A 22,079-nucleotide genomic window follows, 5' to 3' on the forward strand; every position below is an offset into this window, starting at 1 on the left:
ACCCGATCAGTGCAAGACTTCAGATTCCACAGGCACTAACCCACTCTGAACTACTATCATGTTTCTTCTCTCTGTTTCTGTGTTTGTGCACAATAATGTCTGTGTAACTAATTCAGCTTCATCAGGTGATGCTCATCTCCTTATCATTTGGTAACGCTGATCTTCGGTCGACCTGTGTTTGCATGAGGAAATAAGAGCGTTGGTTTTGTTCAGTTTTGATGTGAATCCTGTCCTCAATGTGTGTGTAACTTTCTCTGTTTCTCTGTTGGGTTGATTTGACCTTTAAGCTCCATGTTTCATGTGTTAGTGATTCTTCTTCATGTTGGTGACCTCAGTAAGTGAGTTTCCTCTGACCGGCCCTATGTGAGGGCAGTATGTGGTGGTTTCAGCGGGGGCTTTGTGCTCTACCGGTGGCTCTGGTTACCTGGTCATCTGCTACGTTGCTCATCTCTTATGCCACAGCGGTCGTGTTGGGCCATGCTGACCTGCTCTTTCCATACATAAGGTAAGATCCTGAGAGATTACTGTTTTTTCAGTTTTATTTGTGCCAGATATCTATGAGGAAAAAGAAAATTCTGTCATTTACTTTCTTCTGCTGAGCACAAAAGAATATATTTTGAAGAATGTCAGTAACCAAACAGTCAATGGTATTGACTTCAATAGTATGGGAAAAAAATACTACGGAAGTCAATGGTCTGGTTGCCAACATTCTTCAAAATATCTTCTTTTGTGTTCAGCAGAAAAAAGAAATTCATACAGGTTTGGAACAACTGGAGGGTCAGTAAATGATTGACAAAAATGTAATTATTGGGTGAACTATCCCTTTAAGATTTAAAAATAGTCAGTGAGAAACATTTTATGGTGAGCAATCTTATTGAATGAATTAGGGTTGTCAAGTATCTGTACTTCAATACCAAGTCTATACGAAAATGTTACAATTACAGCCTTTTACTGTATTATTTACTAATTTCATTTAGTTGCATTATTTTCAAGTTGTAAAATATATTTTTAAAAAAATGATTAAAACAAAACCCCAAAAATATGGACAAACCCAATCCTTGGTTACAATGTTTTAACTATATTTTTAAACCCAAGTGTAGGTTTGTCCTTATTTACAACCTAACATTTTTTAAAAGAAAAATTTGTACAAAAAACAAAAAAAACATGAAATTTGGCTGGTATTAGTTCTTACTACTGAAATTTTGGTAACGTGCCAATCCTAGAATGAATACCTGGAATGTATAGGATGAAAAATCGTGCATTTTATAGTATTGTGTGGATTCACTATATTACTATATATACTACATTATAGTATAGTATTCACTTTTAAGAGTTAAATGGTGTAGATCAGAAACATTCTGTGAAACGCCACCTTTTTCTTTCAGATTTAGTTGACTGATTGAAAATCTGTTTTTATTTCCATCTGTCATACTTTGCCTTTCTCATTTTGCTTGTAGTGACACGGGCACTGAGGTTCCTGAACGCTGTGTGTTTGGCTTTATGCTGTCAATCTCAGCTTTCTTAGGTAATGCCTCGCATCTTTTCCACTAGAGTTCGGAATTTTTGCTTCAAATTGCTACCAAAGTGTTTTAGTTCAATAAGTTAACTTGTTTTTTTTTTTTTGTTTTTTTTACATTTTGAAATAACTTTTAATAGTGTTCCTACAGTTGAAGTGTTGATGTTTGCAGCACAATATGTGACCAGATAAGTAAAGATGATGGTCAGTTACTGGTTAGATTAGCATTCTGCCTGCTTTTAATCAGACACAGAGATAAAGTAGTGCGTAAGATTACATTTATTTGAATGAATGAATCAAATTTATTTGAAATCATTATCAAGAGAGATGAGAGATTAGTGTGTGAATTACCTGTTTTTTCAGTCTCTCTCTATTAACATCGCAGCTGTGAGTTTAATTACTTCAAAACCAAAACCCCATCGTCACTGAGAAATATAATGTAGCGATACAGTAGCAAAGCTATTTTGTTACACTTTATTTTGATGGTCCACTTTAGATATTCTACTAGCAAGAAGTAACTTGTCAAATGGTGATTAAACTGTGCATTAAACTGTTTTATTGCATGCCTTCCAGCCAATCAGAATCGAGTATTCAGACAGACCATGGAATAAATAACTTGTGCATTTTATTTTATGTTTTAGTATAGTACAGTCCAATGAGTATAGGCTATAAGAGAGAGCAGGGATAATTGTAATCCTTTTAGGTTATTACTAATTTATTCAGAAAATGATCCACCTAAAACTATGAAATGTTGCCTCAAGCATCTTTGACATATTAACAGCTCAATAATAACTTTATGTAGTCGGATAAAAATGAACTAGAATTTATTAAGGCAGATGTATTCATTGCACCCATGCTTTGTAAATGAAAAATCTCAACAAAATGATTACAAAATTTTGTTTAAAAATAGAGACAAAATTATTACAGGGTTCCCACGGGTCCTTGAAATCCTTGAAAGTTTGTGAATCTGAAAAAAAGTGGAAACTTTAACTTTCCCTGGAAAGTTTTTGAAAATAAACATACATAGATACAGGTTCTTGAAAGTGCTTGAATATATTTTGTGCGAGATGTTTTCTGGAAAAAATTCCATATTATTCCCTCAAGTCCGCTAATGTGTTATTTCGCCAACACTTTGTTGCCTATGCATACTAGCTTGCTTGATTTACGTTCGTTATGCACATTTTCGCGTTACGTTAAGTGTTTCACGTTAAGTGCTTTCGCACCAAACTACTACGATGGTACCTCAACGTTTCATGCAAAAGTTAATATTAGATCATTTTAGAATACAATATAGGATGTACAGTAGGATGACAGTATATTCTTCAGTTTTATGCAAATCAGAAATATAACAAATAGAATATCTGATCTGTCATATGGCCAAAAATCAATGCAAAAAAAAAAAAGTTTTTTTTGCATAGTTGTGTTTGACACATAAAAAACTGTAACAATGTATCTTACAAGGTAACACGATGTAACCTTGCTCTCACTTGAAATGTGTCCCCACATTAAGTCCTTGAATTTGAGGATATTGGACCTGGAAAGTTCTTGAAAGGTCCTTGAATTTGAAGTTAACCAAGGTGTGGGAACCCTGTTATTAGTATTACAACTTTTTTTATATAATACTGCAACCAAATCAGGTCAAAAGCAACACACATAAAGGGGAGATAACTTGAGAATTATGTATGTTTGATTTTTTTTTTTTTTTTTTTTTTTTCAAAAACTAAAACCAAAGATGTTTTTAAAAACCGTCAGCGTGGATATTTTGGGAGGATGTAGAGAACTACACCATTCCCGCTCTCCCATTTGTGTGTTTGCAGGGTTGGGCACCATGTATGTACGATATAAACAAGTTGAGGCTTTAATTTCGGCCTCTGAGTCGGGCTTACAGCTGCTGAACTACACAGGCCTCCTGATGGGCATCTTCAGCACTGTAGGGATGTGTGTTGTGGCCAACTTCCAGGTGAAACCCACACTTTTGATTCTATGATCTGTCTGTTTAATATTTCTTTCTCTGAAACTGTCAGTGTAATGTTTTTTTTTTTATTCTTTCAGAAAACAGATATGATATCCATCCACCTTTTTGGGGCGGCGTTGACCTTCGGCCCTGGGACATTGTATATCCTGGTTCAGACCGGCATGTCATACCGCATGCAGCCGCGTTTCCATGGCAGAGAAATTCTATGGGCGCGTATGGCTGTGGGAATGTGGACGCTCATTAGCATAATCACACGTATCCTTTTCCTAAATATATTGTCTATATTTATTATTAGCCAGTTGTGCCAGTACTTATACCTGTTCTGCTTCTTTGACTAAATCTGTCAGTTTTCATATCCTCTGTGCTAATGTATGATGACCTGCCTGGTGTGGATGTCACTAATAAGTTACACTGGCGGCCAGGGGAGAGAGTAAGACAGATGATGTGCTTTACTTTTAATATTTCAAATATACTACCCCATCACAATAAAACACGAGTTGCACGATGATGCTCCAGAGCGGTGTCTTCGAAAGCCTGGTGAGAAATACACTCACCTAAAGGATTATTAGGAACACCATACTAATACTGTATTTGACCCCCTTTCGCCTTCAGAACTGCCTTAATTCTACGTGGCATTGATTCAACAAGGTGCTGAAAGCATTCTTTAGAAATGTTGGCCCATATTGATAGGATAGCATCTTGCAGTTGATGGAGATTTGTGGGATGCACATCCAGGGCACGAAGCTCCCGTTCCACCACATCCCAAAGATGCTCTATTGGGTTGAGATTTGGTGACTGTGGGGGCCATTTTAGTACAGTGAACTCATTGTCATGTTCAAGAAACCAATTTGAAATGATTCGAGCTTTGTGACATGGTGCATTATCCTGCTGGAAGTAGCCATCAGAGGATGGGTACATGGTGGTCATAAAGGGATGGACATGGTCAGAAACAATGCTCAGGTAGGCCGTGGCATTTAAACGATGCCCAATTGGCACTAAGGGGCCTAAAGTGTGCCAAGAAAACATCCCCCACACCATTACACCACCACCACCAGCCTGCACAGTGGTAACAAGGCATGATGGATCCATGTTCTCATTCTGTTTACGCCAAATTCTGACTCTACCATCTGAATGTCTCAACAGAAATCGAGACTCATCAGACCAGGCAACATTTTTCCAGTCTTCAACTGTCCAATTTTGGTGAGCTCGTGCAAATTGTAGCCTCTTTTTCCTATTTGTAGTGGAGATGAGTGGTACCCGGTGGGGTCTTCTGCTGTTGTAGCCCATCCGCCTCAAGGTTGTGCGTGTTGTGGCTTCACAAATGCTTTGCTGCATACCTCGGTTGTAACGAGTGGTTATTTCAGTCAAAGTTGCTCTTCTATCAGCTTGAATCAGTCGGCCCATTCTCCTCTGACCTCTAGCATCAACAAGGCATTTTCGCCCACAGGACTGCCGCATACTGGATGTTTTTCCCTTTTCACACCATTCTTTGTAAACCCTAGAAATGGTTGTGCGTGAAAATCCCAGTAACTGAGCAGATTGTGAAATACTCAGACCGGCCCGTCTGGCACCAACAACCATGCCACGCTCAAAATTGCTCACCTTTCTTTCCCATTCTGACATTCAGTTTGGAGTTCAGGAGATTGTCTTGACCAGGACCACACCCCTAAATGCATTGAAGCAACTGCCATGTGATTGGTTGATTAGATAATTGCATTAATGAGAAATTGAACATGTGTTCCTAATAATCCTTTAGGTGAGTGTATAATAATAAATGCATCTCTAGCACAGTGAAGGATAGAGGAAGAGGAGTCATTTTTTGCTGCTGGTGTTGGTGAGCTACTTCACTGTGAAAAGTCATTTAATGCTTTGGAGTACAGGAGAATATTGCAGAATGGCTTGCCTTCCAGAAATGAAAAGTTAGGAGAGGAATGATCAGATGTTATTTTTTAACAAGACAATACTCCTGCACAAATTGCAAAGACAACCAAGAAGTGGCTTGAGAACAAGCCCATCAGACTCATGTTTTGGCCTGGTCAGAGTCTAGACTTGAACCCTATAGTGAATATTTGTTCGCTCACATTAAACTCAAACGAACTGGGAGACATATTTCAACTACTCATGAACTATTTGAAGCCGTAAAAATTGGGTGGAACAACACTGTTGAACAACTTCCTGTACAAAGCTGTCTGCAAGTTTACCCACACTGCTCAAAGATTTCAAGAAAATAAAGGGGAATGGCTATTCTGTGCCAAGTTCATTTATCTACAGTATTGGTGCAGTTCTTGTTAATTTCCTGATCAGTGATTTGTGATTAAAATGTTTAAGACCATTAAAAAAAACTAAATATTTTGCCATATTTGGCTTGGTCCCTTTTTTTTTGCCCAGGAGTGTATAAAACTGATTGCTAATGGATATGTGTAGATGTAAATGTAAACTGTACTGTATTTTAGGGTTTTATACCGCACCAGGTCAGTGCTTCAGCAGAGTGGTCTCTGGCATTCTCCTTCATCTGCTTTTTCTTCACATACATGCGTGATTTCCAGGTATGATCACCAGTTTATAAGTCTTTTTTTTAAGTCATCTTCTCATACAGTTTAAAAACATACACACACTGTATGTTAAATTCTGTATATTTTTGTCTATATATAATCGTAGTTTAGCATAAAATTTTAACAAACCATGTTTTTGACCAGAAAATCACTCTGAGGGTTCAGCCTGTACTTCAGAGTAACCATCTCTACGATTATCCTCACTATGAAGAGCGAGAGCACGTGCATCATGAAGAACGCTCTCCTCTACTGGCTGGTGCCATTTGACAGACACTCTGCCACCTTGCGTCTGACATCGAACACTGCAGCCGACATTCACTGGAGGTCTACTTCACAAATCTGAATATTCCCAGAGAAACGTTTCATGTTCACGAGAAGCTTCTGTAATGATACATTTTCTTGCCATGCTTTTATGTAATACTTTGAAAATATCAAGAGAGACTTTTTCCGTTTTAAGTTTTATCAGCATAGTTACATCACAAATGTTAAGAATGCGAAATAATCACTTTAAAGTAAGTGTTTTTTCCTTTTAATTTTAGAATAAACACATTGCAAATTTGGACATCTTTCAGTGCTTTTACAGTAATTTGTGATGATCTATATGGAGATGAAATGTTCAATTTAATTTCATAGACTGAATCTGTGGTTTCCATTTAAAATGCATTTAGAAATGTATGTTTTTCAATTCAGAATGTTTCCACTGGCTCAGTTTCTGTAACATTGGACATTCTAGTCAAAACGTTTCTAGCTAAAACAAGCCTTACATACATAAATACAGCAGCTTATCACAAAATAATTACCCCCCGGGACCCGACAAGACCCCAACGCAAATGACAAACAGCAGTAAAGGTCTGACAAACCGAACACATGAGAACATAAATAAAAAATAATCGGACATTTAATTCTATCTACATTCCTTAAAATTATTTTACTACAAACTGATGTATTTCACACAAGATTTACAAGCCGGTACTTTGGTGAGAGCTTCCACTAGTGTTTCTTGGCTTTCTCTCTCATCTTTCTCTGGTATTCAGCAATCTTTTTGTCAAAAAAACCTGGAAGAAAAGGAAAAATAGTAACTATTAAGTTAATAGTTGTATTATTACTATTAAATATTTTATTATTATTCAAGATCATTTTATATTGGAACCATCTTCTTCTCAAGCAAAATCACCCTTTTCACCTTATTGCCTCCACAGTTCATTCATAGTCTCGCAGTTAGAGCTGCACGATTAATCATTAAAATATCTCGATTCAAACACCCACGCGATCTCATTCTTAAAATGACAACGATTCGGCTAAACATTTGACAAAATGACACCAGAACATTCAAATCTGTGTTAGCGCTGCCGCTGAGCCAGAGAATGTATATGACCCATGTATTGGTGTGAAACAGCTTCACACAGTATCGTTATTTCTGTGTTACAAATATTTATATTATCACAGAAGTAGTGGGATAAACGTTTCTAGTTTGGATATAAATACTGATGTCTACAGAAGCGATCGATTTAGAGCAAATCACCTTTTGAAAGTAACTTGGCACTTCAAATAATGATTGTATCAATTACATCGTTTCACCAGTAGGTGGCGACAAGTGACTGTTTAAAGGGATACTCCACCGTTTTTTCATATTAAACTATGTTATTCCCTTAACTAAGACGAGTTGATACATACCTCTCTCGTCTCAGTGCGTGCACTCAATCGCTCTGGCGCGCAGCGACACTTTGATAGCACTTAGCTTAGCCCAGTTCATTCATTAGGAACCAAACAGATGAAGCTAGAAGCGACCAAACACCTCCACGTTTTCCCTATTTAAATACAGTTACACGACCAAGTATGGTGACACAAAATAAAACTTCCCTCTCACTTCTGTCATTAGAATCAACGTGAGTTTTTACTGCGCAGAGTCGAAGTGCTCCCAACTTCAAGTGCTATTCCAAGTGGTTCCTAATGAATGAACTGGGGTAATCTAAGTGCTATCAAAGTGTCGCCGCGCGCCAGAGCGATTGAGTGCACGCACTGAGACGAGAGAGGTATGTATCAACTCGTCTTAGTTAAGGGAATAACATAGTTTAATATGAAAAAACGGTGGAGTATCCCTTTAAAAATGTATTTATCACTGAATCATTCATTCAAGAGATTCGTTCAAAAAGGCTGATTCTTCCAGTATTGAAGTATTTATGTGAGTCATTGAATCATTCATTCAGCCCTATTTAATTAATAATTCATTCAGATTAATTAAACATTTAAAATAGAATGCAATAGAATTTTGTCAGGACCTCTATTAAATTGCATGATATTTTGTTTAGTTGTCTGATCAGAATCGTGGGAGAATCATCATCTCTGTTTGAAATAGTGATGTTCAATTTATCCAGAATCATGCAGCTCTACTCGCAGTGTGACAAATATTTCATAATTAATAGGTCATAAAAAGTATAATAATTACAAAAGAACTATCAATAACATGTCATGCATGTCAAACTACTGCTAATAACAGTAAGCCAAAGGGGTCTCACCTGTGCCGTCCTGAGAGACGGGTCTTTGTTCCATTTCCTGAACGAAGAGGTCAAACATCTGCGTCTGAACGAACTTCTTTACAAACCGGCGCGTGCTCTTTGATTCTATAGCTTTACAGAAATGAGTTTGATGGAACTCGCCCCGCTTGTCTTTGCCATTCCGCACGATGTGTTTAGCGAAGTGGCCGACAGTCTTGATAAAGAAAGGCAGGAAAGCTTCTGGGACCACTCGATTCAACTCCTCAAGACCTGAAGTGATGAATGACACAAATACATGGACTATTAGTTTTAAAGCAACACAAGGTAACTTTTACTCTCGGGGTCCCCCAACAGTTGGGAAACAGTATTGTCTTCTACTACTGTCGTAAAATACACTGCATTTGTTGACAAGCCGATACCCCCGAACTCTGCAGAAGGGGTTCTCACGTCTTGGGCAGACTGCCTGCGTTGAGTGTGAAATGTCTTCATCCCAGGTACAGTGGCATATATTTCAGCATGTCATATGAATATAATTTCATGGGTTTTATTTTTTTCAAACGACAAAAGATCGCGTAGCTCACGTTTACAAGCCAGCATCATTATAGTAGCCTATTGACTACTGTTTTACAGAATGCTAATTCAATTCAATATTTGTGTGGTAGGTAATAGCCATATATCGTCAATATTATAATATCAAGCTACCATAGATGAATCTGCAAAGTTGAAAAATCGATTTGCATTATAGCCTGAGGCAAGACACTTTCACCAGAAAAATAAATAAACAAACATGACTATCAGCCTGCAGTCATTAGGCTTCTTAGCCTAAAAGATGATTTTGTCCATCTAATCATGTATTATTTACTTGCAAGAATGTAGCCCCTACCAAACTTGTACAGCCGTTTAGATTACTTCTGACTTTTTTTTTTTTTTCGTCCGTTGCTGCTTTAGCCATGACAAAAAAAATACACACGAAAGCCGGAAAACAAACGCTGGTTGGCCTCTCACGTCCGAATTTGAGGAAGTGGTGGGGGAAGTGACGTATGCTGTAAAGCAGTCAAATTTTGTAGTTCTTTTTGTGCTCGGGTTACTACCCGAACCCCGAAGTTACGTAGTGCCAGTAAAAGCGATACAGACCCGTCATAACCCGTCAGGCTATGGCAGATGTGTCATTCAACCTATTGTAAGTCGATGTACCATCACAAGGGTCTTGGAAATATATTATGAAGGTTGAAAAAATACATAGTGTTGCTTTAAATAACCGTAAGAGGAAAAATAAACCAGATTCATACATTGTTATGAGTGGATTATATGCAGTTTCTAGGGTGCAATTGCAACATTCTGGCATCTCTTGTGGCTGTGTGAATATGCAACTACAAGTTTAATCTTTTTGGTGTCCACTATTTTATATATATAAAGTGTGTCCGGATATTTCCAATAAGCAAAGACAACAGAGGCGCTGTGTTTTGTTTTTCGCACGTAACATTTTGTCTAATTTTTGTCATAACAAAATCACTTGTAAATATTGCAAGTTGTGGATTACATTTTTAGGCTTATTTGGGATAACTTAGTCTTGTTTGATGTGGTAAGTAAGTGTTAGACTTGGGTGCTGGGTTTTCTAGCGAGATCTGGCAACACTCTTTAGACCGTTATGTATTTGGTAAGATTTGGTAATTCATGTCTGTAGCACAAACGATGTGGGTCAATTTTACGCGCCACCATCCACGCTGATTTGTTTATTGCGTCTGTCACATGACAAGCGAACGAAGAACTCGTCCAAAATCGAACACTTCCCTTCTATATAGTATGCGAAAAACAGTACGGCAACTGAGCATTATATCCTAATACATAGGCTGCGTCCGAAATCGCATACTCTCGAGTAGGTACTTATTTTGAATAAGTAATTACTTCACAACCGCTAAAAAAGTATGTTCTATATGTGTGTAGTATGAATGTAATCTGGACATACTACATCCACCATGTTGTCATTATCATGTGACCTACCAGCTTCAGTTGCGTCGCGTCACTGCCATTCATAAATCCTCTCCCGTGGTCTCATGGGATAGTAAAGTATCCATCTTATGCACACTTCAGAATCTCGCTGGAAGAAGTAGGTCATCTGAGTACTTTTTGCTTACTCTTTTATGAGTACTGTGAATTCGGACGTGCTGTGTTTTGCCTACTATATAGTAGGGAAGTATGCAATTTCGGATGCAGCCATAGTATTCGAAAAACAGTAGGCGAAAAGTTCCCGGATGACCTACTACTTCAAATTCAAATGTAGTACCTACTCAGACAGTACGCAATTTCAGACACACCGTTGGGGTTGAACTAATCTCACATGTTTTTCATAATTTATCTTTGGCTGCTTTATAATGATTTCCTAACTTGAAATATGATCAAAGATTGCGTATTTGGACAGAAATTTCATATTGAAAATATAACATAAATGAACGAATTTACTTGAATAAAGATCAGTTTATTTGGCTGAATGAGATTCAAAAATCAAGTTAGTAAAATGATCCAGTCTTCCCATCGCATGTACGAGTGATTGAGCACTTGAACGGTCCACTAGAGCTATCAGAGCTATATGGTCAATGCATTATTAGGGGTTCATCCAAATACCTAACTGACAAAGTCGGTATGAAACGAACGTTGCAAGTCTTTTCTTCCCTGTTGTGATGTACATCAGAGTGAAACCGCTTCTCGAACAAGAAAAAATGTAGGGTGGGACTTGATTTTTGTCCATTGGGAATTGATTTGATCATTGAATGATTGTGGTTTGCTATTGCTGTGATGTCATGTGAGTGACAGGTTCACCCATCCTCGCACCAGTAAGAGGGAGGGGAAGTTATTTTGATTAAAGATTAAATAGGCACATCACAGATAAATCATTTTTAATAAATAATGCAATATTCCATAAAAATTGTCAATATTGACTTCATGGTGACGTATGAGCAATGAGAGAGAAAAAAAGCTTGCCCAAGCAAACTCCACTAAATATAAAGTAGGATACAGAAAAGTTACTTACTTGATTTCTCATTTTTGGCACTGAGGGCCTGCTTGATTTCCTCTTTGAGTTTGTGAGGTAATATTGTGTCCTCATCTCCCATCTGTTTGGAGAAACATTTCAAACACAGTCACCCACAATATATTCATCAGTCACTTTTCATGGCAACAAAATAAAAGATGTCCTCTATGATGTACACATGAACTTACACACTTGATAAATGTCTCCTTCCTGCCTTCTGATAAGTCAACAACAAGCAGCTGGGTGAGTAGATGAATTCAGATGTCAGCTTGCAGGGTTTGAAATGTAAATCGCTTGTAATGTTTTACCAGTGTCAGGAGTCTGGTCACTCACCTCAGTCTGGTCAGTGACCTGATCTGCGAAGCGTTTCTGGACACCCAGCAGATATGGTGTGGGTGCCATGATGACATCAATTAGGATCTCTGGAACGATGGAAATGAGTGTGTGCTGCCAGATGAATGGATGCAGGAGAACAGCAACTGCATGGATGACCTGAGACAATGTCCTGCAGACACATCGTATGGGTTTGATCAATGTTATACATATAAATCGAAGCGATACCGAAAACTTGTGTGTGCACGTATGTTTTGTTTTTGTACCCGAGCTCCTCGGCGATGAAGATGATCCTCCGCTCAAGTACAGCAGCGGCAAAGACCTTGAGCACCGCCTCATCTGACAGGCATCTGAACAATGTGCTGAAATCTACATGCTCCAGCCAGGAGTCTGTCGGACGAGTCAAACTGATGATCTATAGAGAGAGAAATGTATGCTTTATTATAGGTAGATGTTTTATTATAAAGAAAGAATATAACTGCACGCACTTAAAAGTATATTTTTCAAAAATAAATAGTATTTTTCCTTAACTTGCACCTCCAAATGGTGTGTTTGCTTCAATACTTTGTTTTTATTACAAAAACAAAAACTTTTACAGTGTTGAGGGATAACTAAAAGTAGTGATGCTTCTAAATTAAGCATTTTTTGTGGCATTGTATTTGTGACTTGACGCAAAAAGAATCAGATTCGTCTTCAGCAAATGTGTTCTGATGGTTTACCCCAATGAACTGGTACAAAATGATCTACTGATTCATTGGAATCATTTCTAAACGATGTTTTTGTCACTGTTTTCAATACAGTAATATAAATTGGGTTAGTTTAGTTGTATATAGTGTTAACTGTTCACGTTTGATGTTTTCAGCCTAACTGTTTTTGTGCTGCGCTAAATACAACGTTGATTATTTTTAAATAAACCATAGACTAATGTATGGCTGATATGTTATTTAATTTAAAGAAAATTGCTTTAATGTAGCTAACTACCTTTTTCAAATTATGAGTACCCTGAATATTTTCAAGTTAGTTTCTTGCCGATAGATGGATGGATGTATGGACAGAATGGCAGACAGATAGATAGATAGATAGATAGATAGATAGATAGATAGATAGATAGATAGATAGATAGATAGATAGATAGATAGATAGATAGATAGACAGAGCGACAGAGATAGAACAACAGAATAATATATCACAAATAAATATGTTATACTAATGTAAGTTATGTGCAAAACACTTGAATGGAAGGTTACATAGAAAATGTGCTGGAGGAGAAATTTCAGCAGAACCAAGTCAAGTTTGTGCAAGCCATGAGGGCATACCTGCATGAAACAGCTCAGCTTTGACCCTTTCCCCTGAGCTATTACGTCACTTACTTTAATTTCCTGCAGCTTTGACAAAGCAGAGGAGGTGTGTGTTTGTGGATAGCATGTCCCTGCCTGCTTCTCTGCTTGTTTGGAATTAGAGATGTATTACTTTACCCCTCTTTTAATGTACTGTAATTAACTGTAATTACCGGGAAAAACATGTAAAACCAACTTTTAATTTCTTGCACAATTTTACACCCTCGTTTAATTTCCACTTCCTTTTGGTTGGAAATGATTGACAAATAAGAGTTTTTCAGTTTATGCTGTTGACGCAACTGCTGTAAATACAGTGGAAATGGAAAGTGTAGCAGCTTCTGGTTTGCTCAACTTCATCTCGATATGTAATTTCTTGGAAATAAACACATTGGTTGTGTGAGTCATTGTTCAGTCAACGATTTCAGGACTAAAAGTGTGGCAAAAAATGGTGTACGTGTACAATAGAGTGCTGCATTGATTACATATTTTTGTTGGCAAACGCTGAAGTGAACATCACCCTGGTTTCCTCGACAAAAAAAACGATAGGATTTTTCCACTGGCTTTTGGGATACTGCAAGAAAATACGGTCTGTCACTAACAAAAGCTTCTGATTCTTGCACATTTTATTCATTGTGATAATCTTCACAATTCATTTTAAACCATAAATACAATCAGAAGAAGCCAAAAGTTAAACTCAGGCTATAAACTAACTACACCACGGTCACGACTTCAACGCCATCACTAAGTTTCCGCCGACTCTTTCAGTCTTAGTTTAAAAACATTTTCCCTGTAAATGTTCTTGTTATAACAGTTTGCAAGAGTACGATTATAAACATGTAACAACAAGGCTGTAAAAGTGAATGAGTTTTCCTGTTCGACTGATGACGTTTAATGTCCCTGACAGCCTCTAGTCTCATTCAGACACTTGTAAGCAACTGCCTTTTTCAAGACACGTAAAAGCTTTAAAAAAACATAAGTGGGTATTACTGATGTATTTTATATCGTAGAATAAACCGTGAAAATATCTTGAGCTTGTGGTCACCACAGACCTTATTTCAAGCATTTAACCAAAACCAAAAAAACTTTTTTTTTGTATTTTATTAGAATAAAAAAATAATGCCTCTCTCTCCAGCTATTTTTCTATGCAAGAACATCCCATAGGAACTATGCAGGATGGGCATGACTATATAGGGTTTCTTAAGACTGAGTAGCCATTCAGACAAATTGTAGTTTTATCTCTAGTTCTTACCTCAGTGCCTCTTTCTGGAATAAAGCTTTTGATGTTAACAGTGTGTCCAGGGGCAGGAAAAGCCGCTTCCCTCAGGCTCTGCATAAATGGGTATATCATCGCCATGGAGATCTTTCTGCGTTGCTCCACCTCATCAAAAATCTAAAAAAAAAATCAGACAGATTAAACAATGCAAGGAATGCAGATAATCTCTTATCACTGAGAGAAATCAGTTTTCATTGGAAAACAAACCAGATGAAAAACTGAAATATACACTACGTTTGGGGTCAGTATGATTTTTTTTTTTTTTTAAATACATTAAACTAATTAAAAGTGACAGTAAAGAAATTTATAATGTTACAAAATATTTCTATTTTACAAAAACAGTACGCAGTTGAACGGTTTTCAACTGATAATAATAAGAAACAATATATTTTTACATTTATTGAGCACAAAAACCATCATATTAGAATGATTTCTGAAGGATCATGTGACACTGAAGACTGAAGCAATGATGCTAAAAAATTCAGCTTTGCCATCATAGGAATAAATTACATTTTAATTTATATTCAAATAGAAAACTATTAAACTGTAATAATATTTCACAATATTACTGTTTTAGTGTATTTATGATCCAATATATATATATAACACCATATATTTCTGAAGTATAAGCAACAACTACTTTACAAACACCCAAATTTTGAATGTCCATTTCTTTAAGATCACATTAGCGTGTCCTGTTTGTCCTGAACAAACAAACTCCAGTCATGAGAGAGCATTCACCCCCGAAAAAAGTACCTGCACAAAGTTCAGCTTAAACAAACAAAACATTCTCCATAAACTGAAGCGTTGAGCTTAACGGACAGCTCAACACGGTAGACAACCCATTTTCAGACACTGAATTAATACGTAGTCAGACTGTGCATTGTTACATTGACTGTGCAGTAAATTATGCTGTTTTACCTTGGAAAAGAGTCCAAAGCAGGCTACATTACTGATGATACAGTAGGCCTCAGGCAGGCGAGCACCCTTCCCATAAGGCTAAACAAGAAAAGACAACAAGAGAAGTGAGCACACACTTAAATTGCGTATTACATTTCTTGACCTTATTTGTACGTCTTCTCATGCATTACAAAAAAAAAAAAATGGTGCTTTCCCTGTTGCTATGTTGCTAGAGTGATGTTGATGGTTGTTAGCGGCTTGTTATGCAGGTTTAACACTTACAGCGTTACGCAGGATGAACAGGGTTAGGGATATGTTCAAATCATTAACTGTAAGTATGAGCAAGAATAAGAGAAAGTATGATAAATAAGACCAGTTAACATTTACCAGCAGCCTCCTACAGTATCCATTCTTCCTCGACCCATCAACATCTGTAAGCACGAAAGAGAATGTTTCACTGTGAAATAGAGAAAAAGAGAGAAAATGAAAGATGCAGTTTCTGCCTCCACAGGGCATGCTGAGAGAAATAATGTGTGTGGTCACAGTACCTGGGATATTCTGTTAGGGGTGCCCAGTTAACACCCTCTGGAAAGCAAAAAAGTGTGAGCGCCTTTAACGTCTTCTCCTCCTCCTCCCTCTGAAATCGCACCATTCCATCCTTCTGTGCTCATTACAAAGTGAAAAACACTAAATTAATATGCATCAGGGACAGAAAATGCACGGATTTCCCAAGTCTACATGATCATCTCTTTCATTAATTCATATTGATCTGATTAATATCAGAATGACAATGAATGAGCTATTTAAACATATTATTTTCACACATTTAATCTTAAAAAAAAAAAAAGATTATTTATTGTAATGTCTAATGGCAGTGTCTACACTATAATTTTTCACTATAATAGGTCTTTCTCTTTTGGTGCTCAAAGCAGCGCGGTGGAATGCAAAATCACATGTGAACGGCCCCTAATAACCCAGCTAACACGTACAGTATATGCTCTAAGAATAGTTTGCTAACATTCCCATTAGGTTATGAAATGTTATTTCTGAAAACATTTAAAATGTCCCATAAATGTTTTTCTGGTTATGCGAACGTTAAGGGAATATTCAATTTTTATAATTTTCCAAACATGTTATATTTGAATGTTCTGAACATTAGACAACAGTCCAACTGAAACGTTGTAAACAAAAATGTTCCATGAGCGATGTATAAATAATTTTCTGTGCGAACATTTTTAGAGCATTATTAATGACCACATAGCTTTGAAGGAACGTTCTATTAATGTTACTGGAAGAATGTTTGATCATAACTTTGCGAAAACCTTGCCAGAACGTTAACCAAAGTTCTGGGAACATTCCCTGTTAGCTGGGAATGTGGATCGTGATCTGTTGTAACATTCCTCATTTGTATGTCACTTTTGATTTAAATCTTTAATAAAATAATAAATGCGATACAAACATAAAAAATGTATCGAATTGTTATTGAACGGAAATAGTTGCTACTACAATGTACTGAAGAGTTAGAAAGCTCTGAAAAGTTCCCAGGATTGCACTGATAACTAATCACGGTTGCTTATTCAAGTTCTTAGCCAGAGGAGTTAGTATTCACAGCTGAAGTGTAAATTGTTCTTTCAGGCATTATATGCATGTGTCTGCATGCAGAGCACTCGGTTTGTCTGTGTCACCTTAGGGAACTGATAGATGATCTGTGGCTCATATATCCCATCTGTGGTCTTCTTAGGCCGAACCACCACCAGATATTCAAAGAAGAATTGCCCGCTAGCGTAGCGCTGCTCCTTTGCCTTTTCTTCCACGGGAGAGAGCTCTGTGCTAGCAGGTAGATCTGGTTCCTTACTAGTTCCTGCAAAAGCAAACGTATGTTAGCTTCGGTGATGTATTTACTGAGGCTGTTTTCATGTCAACGCAGAGAAAATACTACAAAAACCAACTGTTTATAAGTGTCCGATTTCTGAACTGTCTAAAAAATGCGGCTCATCAGAAACAGCACTTGAAACGCTGAACCAAACAAATTAAGAGATGAGAAAGAAGGAGCTCTTCTGTGAATTTCCTCAACATTTCCTTTTGAGCCTGCTTTTTGGCAGCCTCTCCCAACAGAGAGCAAACAAAGCTGACAGGAATACCTTAGGAGTCCACTAAGTCTTGTTCCAGCTTGCCTCACCATACAAACCCCCAATGTGCCTTTCTATACACAACAGAACAATAACTGCTGCTCGTAACTGAAAAGACAAGAAGTGCACTAAGGAACAGATGCAAATTGTGTGCTCTTACTGACTTTGTGAACTTCCTCGTGACTTCATAAATGAATTTCAAATGAACAACATTGCAAGCAAATCAAGTCAAAACCAGTTCGAAAGACTTTAATTCTTTTAGGCATTTTGCCCTACTTAAACTACGAGACCAGAGAATGAGTCATGGTGAAATGTTTTGACAAGGTTAAGTACTTTTATATGCAATATAAAGCCAATGACCACAGCTAAAGATAACAACGTTTGTTGTGCATTCATTAAAACTGCTTTTTGGCACTTAAAACATACATAAGATTCAAGTAAATTTATAAAAAAAAATAAAAGGAGCTAAAGTAGCAAGAAATGTGTTTGTAAAGATTATAAAGCAATACTTAAATAACATTTCCTCACTGTCTTTGTTGACTTTCCCACGGAAAGACGTAAATAAGGTACTGAACCTCTTCATGGCTCCCATGTCTTGTTGATCTTCACCTGGAAGAAAGACACCTGAGAAAGGACAGTACAAAACACAATAATTAACCAATTGCAAACACACAAAATTGTTCAGAAAAGCTCAGATATGTTCCCAGAAATGCACTGATAACTAACCACATTTGCTTATTCACCTTTTTTTAGCCAAATATGTTAGTTTTCACAGTTGCAGTGTAAATTGTAATTTCAACAAATGTCATTTCTTCGTTCCTCTTTTTAGAAGTTCTTCACCAGATATCACAAAAAAACAGTCTTGCTAAACCTGCTTTGTTGTCATTTAACTTAAGCTTTCCATATGCCAGTTAATTAACAGTAAAACAACAATATCCCATATGTGACAGCAATAACGTATTCAACCAGTCATACCAACACCTGATAAACCTAACTGACAAAACTATCACGTTTTGCTTCTAACACAACATTGTACATCCATCCATAGATAGATAGATTAAAGCAAGAGAAAAATAGGGTAAAATAGGCTATAGAAAAAGGTGGCAACCTTCTATCGGTCCATTATGTGTATTAAAAGAACATATTAAATTGAAACAATTCTTACAATTTTCAGTATCACTAAAGCATGTGATTGAACTTACTCCGGTGTTTACGCAAGTTTGCCTTCGTTCCTCTTCTTTTGACATTAATTCCGTTCATTTTCGAATCTCTTTGCGTAAATATTTATGTCGTGGGTAGTCTTTCCCACGGACGCAGCAAGAACACTACTGAGTGCGTGAGCGGCACGCAGCCTGCATGTATGCTTGCTGCTGATTCGTGAATTGCGAATCAATTGTTCTTTTTTAAAAACGGATGTTCATTCGAACCTATTCGCAAAGAAGTACAAACAAGCCTAATTTTACGTAATCGAAACCATAGTGATACGTAGCTTAATTTAAACAAATACCAGAAGAAGAAAAAAATAATACCGCGCGGGGATGTATGTGTAAAAGCTACAGAACACTTAAACTAAAGTGTGAATCATTTTAACTGATGTATTGAACTGAACTGTTCGAACGAACCGATTCAGTGAACTGAAGTCAAGGGCAGATCGGAATCACTGACGATTCTTAGTGGGAGTTGCTTCTTTTCTCTGCTCTTAATAGGTTCAATATACAGTTCTTTAAAGTGTATAAATGTGCAGTGTTTTTTCTCAGACGTTGCCTATGAATTTGTGGCTTATAAACATAGCTACTGACTATACACATTCAACATTATTTGATTCTTTTCTTTGTCTTTAAGAAATATCAATATATTTTATGTGGAGGATTATTTTAACATTTAACTGCAGGTACATTTGGGCAATCATCCAATGTCAATCAATGTGTTTCTTGTAAAACAGATTTTCCTTTCAGTGGGTCTTTTACATAAATGTTGCTAAGTAAGTTAATAATAGGCTACTTGGTTGTCTTATCTGATGGCTTCATTTAGATTGATACTTATAGTAATCCACAAAAACATTCTTAGAGGCATGTTTTTCCATCCCCCTCATTATCTACTTAGAAGTTATAGACTAATTTTATAGCCTACTATATATAGACCACAAGTGCTTATTGAACATCAGTTCTGAAAAGAGGTTTATTGCACATATCAAAAGTAGACAGATCCCTTTTCTACCCCAAACTGACAAGATTAAACAAATGCATTGGCATGAAAGTCAAACAACTTCAAAAGGTGAAAGTTTTACCTTTGTTGGTCTCAAGTCCTCCATCTGAGAAACTTCGCCTCTTATCTATTTCGACACCATCTTCTCCTTCAGAACTTCCTGTAGGCCAAGACAGACCGCTGAACTTTGTGCAAGTGTAAGTGTGTTAATTCATCTGTACGCTTCTCTAGCTTCTCTCAGTCATTCTCTCAATGACAAACACTTCTCTCAGTCTATTTACAAAGCTAAGACCATTTGGCTAGGTAAAGAAAGGTGTGTAAACTGAGCGACTCACGTTCACGTCGATCGCTTCTGAAAGAAGAAAATAATCTCCTCCTGAAAGGATTTTCTCCTTCATCCAGTGACAGTCCAGCTATAGAAATCAAAGGACAAATGAAAAGATCAGGAATCTTTTCTTGACCTTGTAACGCGAGAATATTTGGAGCACTTTATACTGCTCATATGATCCATGTTAATAAAAAAATGAAGAATATTATGATTTATTCAAATTGATTTAAATTCATAAACTCTACTTACTCCTAGAACGCACAGAGGAGAACATCCATCTCCTGGATGATGTCATTGTGTCACCTACAAAACAAAAAAAACATGTACGCACTTAGTCATCAAGTTCCTTCCTTATAACAGGGCAATAGCTATTTCTTATCTCAGTTAATATAAAGCAAGAAAATTTGTTGCAATTTGGCAAAAAATATTTCATAGAGAACCGTGCCTTATGTTAATGTCGTCGTTCCTTAAATGTGAGAAACTTCCATTGTATTTTCCCAAGGACTAAGGTCATAGTCCTTATGGTCCTTCAGTAAATATTAACTTGGCAACTCTTCATCAGTAAGAAGTCAAACCACACCCTTAAAAGCAGGTGTGCAGAGATCACAGACATGGTTAACCTCATACCTGCTCCATCGCAACGACAAAAGATATTCCATATTCCTATTTTATGAAAAGCTCACTACAAATATATCATGAACACGCTCCAGTTGTAGAGGAGAAAGCTTAACAAAAGTTGCATGTGTGTCTATGTTGAATTTGTTTGTCTCCTTAGTGGAAAACTCTGCTATTTTCCATATACAGTAGCTGCAGTAAAACCACGTACAGGAGCATAGAACTGCTATGTGGCTACAATGTGATTCACAAATGCATTAACCATGAAAATGCTTTCCTCACAACTCTGTTCTTTGCACTTTTATCACGCTCCTTAACTGAAACATTGGTGTGGAAAGATTTTAAGCCATGATCACACCTCATACTCACATTCCCATGCTGGCTCCCTGTTACAACAAGTGGATCAAATTTGCATCACAATTGAAAACCCCCTCACCGTTGTTAGGGCATGATTGAATTTACACATAGCCATCTAAACGCAGCCACATAATGACATTATTTGATCTTCACACAAAGTCAAATTTGCATCTGATTCTGCCTCACAAAATGTAATGCATACCATTTAGTCTTTTACATCTAGACTGAATTATAACTGTGAATTGCATCCAGTAATTGTTTGTTTTGTTTTTCTTTTGGATTTACTTAAAGGGATAGTTCACCCAAAAATGAAAATTCTGGGTTTGCAAGTTTCGATCCCATAGAAGCCTATGGAGGAGTGATCCAGCTCTCAGATTTCATCAAAAATATTTTAATTTGTGTTCCGAAGATGAACGAAAGTCTTAGGGTGTTGGAACAACATGAGGGTGAGTAATTACTGACAGAATTTACATTTTTGGATGAACTAACCCTTTAATCACTAAAGTAATCATTTGTCTCACCAAGTTAAATTTTAAAATGTATGTCAGTATTTCTCATTTTTACCCAAGTACAAATATTTGTATTCTAATTCATGCTTTTGAAACATTTCTGAAACTTATTTGGTTTCTGCTTATTTGTATTTTGTCGATTTGACTTGCAACAATGTTTTTGGACATTAATTCAATTGAATCTCTGTGTTAGGTTACACTGAATATTTTGCTGATACTCTACATGAAAAAGGTTTGTTTTCAGAAAACAATGTAAGAGCGTGTAAGAACTTCTTTTATTCTCGCAGTGACCATATTTTTAAGGACATCAATTTAAGGGATTTTTGCCAGAGACAAATTTTAATCTGACCATATCAAACATCTGACCAATGACAAATGCTATTTGCATGCTCTTGCTGTTTGTTGTGCTATATGCTCTTTTAAATCACAGGATCCCTGCTACCTAAGTTCATATCCAGTGTCCTATCTCAAAAAGAGACAGCTCCCAGATTGCTGTCCCACTGTCCCACTCGTTTGCTCCCAGATTC

The 22,079-nt window shown here is 36.9% G+C and overlaps 2 protein-coding genes across 5 annotated transcripts in view; one reads left to right on the plus strand and one right to left on the minus strand.

The window, feature by feature from the left end:
• Window positions 1–6,603, plus strand: dram2a (DNA-damage regulated autophagy modulator 2a). Its single transcript, XM_079896399.1, has 8 exons — window positions 1–125; window positions 308–505; window positions 1,458–1,525; window positions 3,334–3,476; window positions 3,569–3,746; window positions 3,839–3,921; window positions 5,945–6,037; window positions 6,188–6,603. Exons 2-8 carry the CDS (start codon window positions 375–377, stop codon window positions 6,308–6,310), a joined length of 819 nt encoding a protein of 272 aa, XP_079752525.1. The 5' UTR covers window positions 1–125; window positions 308–374; the 3' UTR covers window positions 6,311–6,603.
• The window catches only part of dennd2da (DENN/MADD domain containing 2Da), a 22,223-nt gene continuing 6,572 nt past the window's right edge, over window positions 6,429–22,079 (minus strand). The window contains exons 1-16 of one of the 4 annotated variants that reach the window (XM_079896391.1): window positions 20,517–21,091; window positions 20,321–20,374; window positions 20,079–20,156; window positions 19,826–19,903; window positions 18,067–18,162; window positions 17,095–17,270; window positions 15,958–16,070; window positions 15,797–15,866; window positions 15,431–15,508; window positions 14,486–14,626; window positions 12,166–12,314; window positions 11,900–12,071; window positions 11,755–11,805; window positions 11,567–11,648; window positions 8,560–8,808; window positions 6,429–7,098 (exon numbers count right to left, since the gene is read on the minus strand). In XM_079896391.1, coding sequence (XP_079752517.1) covers window positions 7,034–7,098; window positions 8,560–8,808; window positions 11,567–11,648; window positions 11,755–11,805; window positions 11,900–12,071; window positions 12,166–12,314; window positions 14,486–14,626; window positions 15,431–15,508; window positions 15,797–15,866; window positions 15,958–16,070; window positions 17,095–17,270; window positions 18,067–18,162; window positions 19,826–19,903; window positions 20,079–20,156; window positions 20,321–20,366 — 1,644 coding nt within the window. In that variant the 5' untranslated portion in view covers window positions 20,367–20,374; window positions 20,517–21,091 and the 3' untranslated portion in view covers window positions 6,429–7,033. Of the gene's footprint in view, window positions 7,099–8,559; window positions 8,809–11,566; window positions 11,649–11,754; window positions 11,806–11,899; window positions 12,072–12,165; window positions 12,315–14,485; window positions 14,627–15,430; window positions 15,509–15,796; window positions 15,867–15,957; window positions 16,071–17,094; window positions 17,271–18,066; window positions 18,163–18,740; window positions 18,875–19,825; window positions 19,904–20,078; window positions 20,157–20,320; window positions 20,375–20,516; window positions 21,092–22,079 lie in introns of those variants that run through there. The other 3 variants (XM_079896390.1, XM_079896393.1, XM_079896392.1) reach the window with 3 other exon arrangements.

The sequence above is a fragment of the Squalius cephalus genome (assembly GCF_949319135.1).
Source record: "Squalius cephalus genome assembly, chromosome: 16".
NCBI lineage: Eukaryota > Metazoa > Chordata > Actinopteri > Cypriniformes > Leuciscidae > Squalius > Squalius cephalus.

What these genes read in the sequence shown, in the direction of transcription:
- dram2a (XM_079896399.1), top strand. Translation starts at nt 375, where the DNA reads ATGTGGTGGTTTCAGCGGGGGCTTTGTGCTCTACCGGTGGCTCTGGTT. An exon ending in CTGCTCTTTCCATACATAAG is followed by an intron (nt 506 to 1,457) that starts GTAAGATCCTGA and finishes TTTTGCTTGTAG; the next exon opens with TGACACGGGCACTGAGGTTC. An exon ending in ACTGGCGGCCAGGGGAGAGA is followed by an intron (nt 3,922 to 5,944) that starts GTAAGACAGATG and finishes ACTGTATTTTAG; the next exon opens with GGTTTTATACCGCACCAGGT.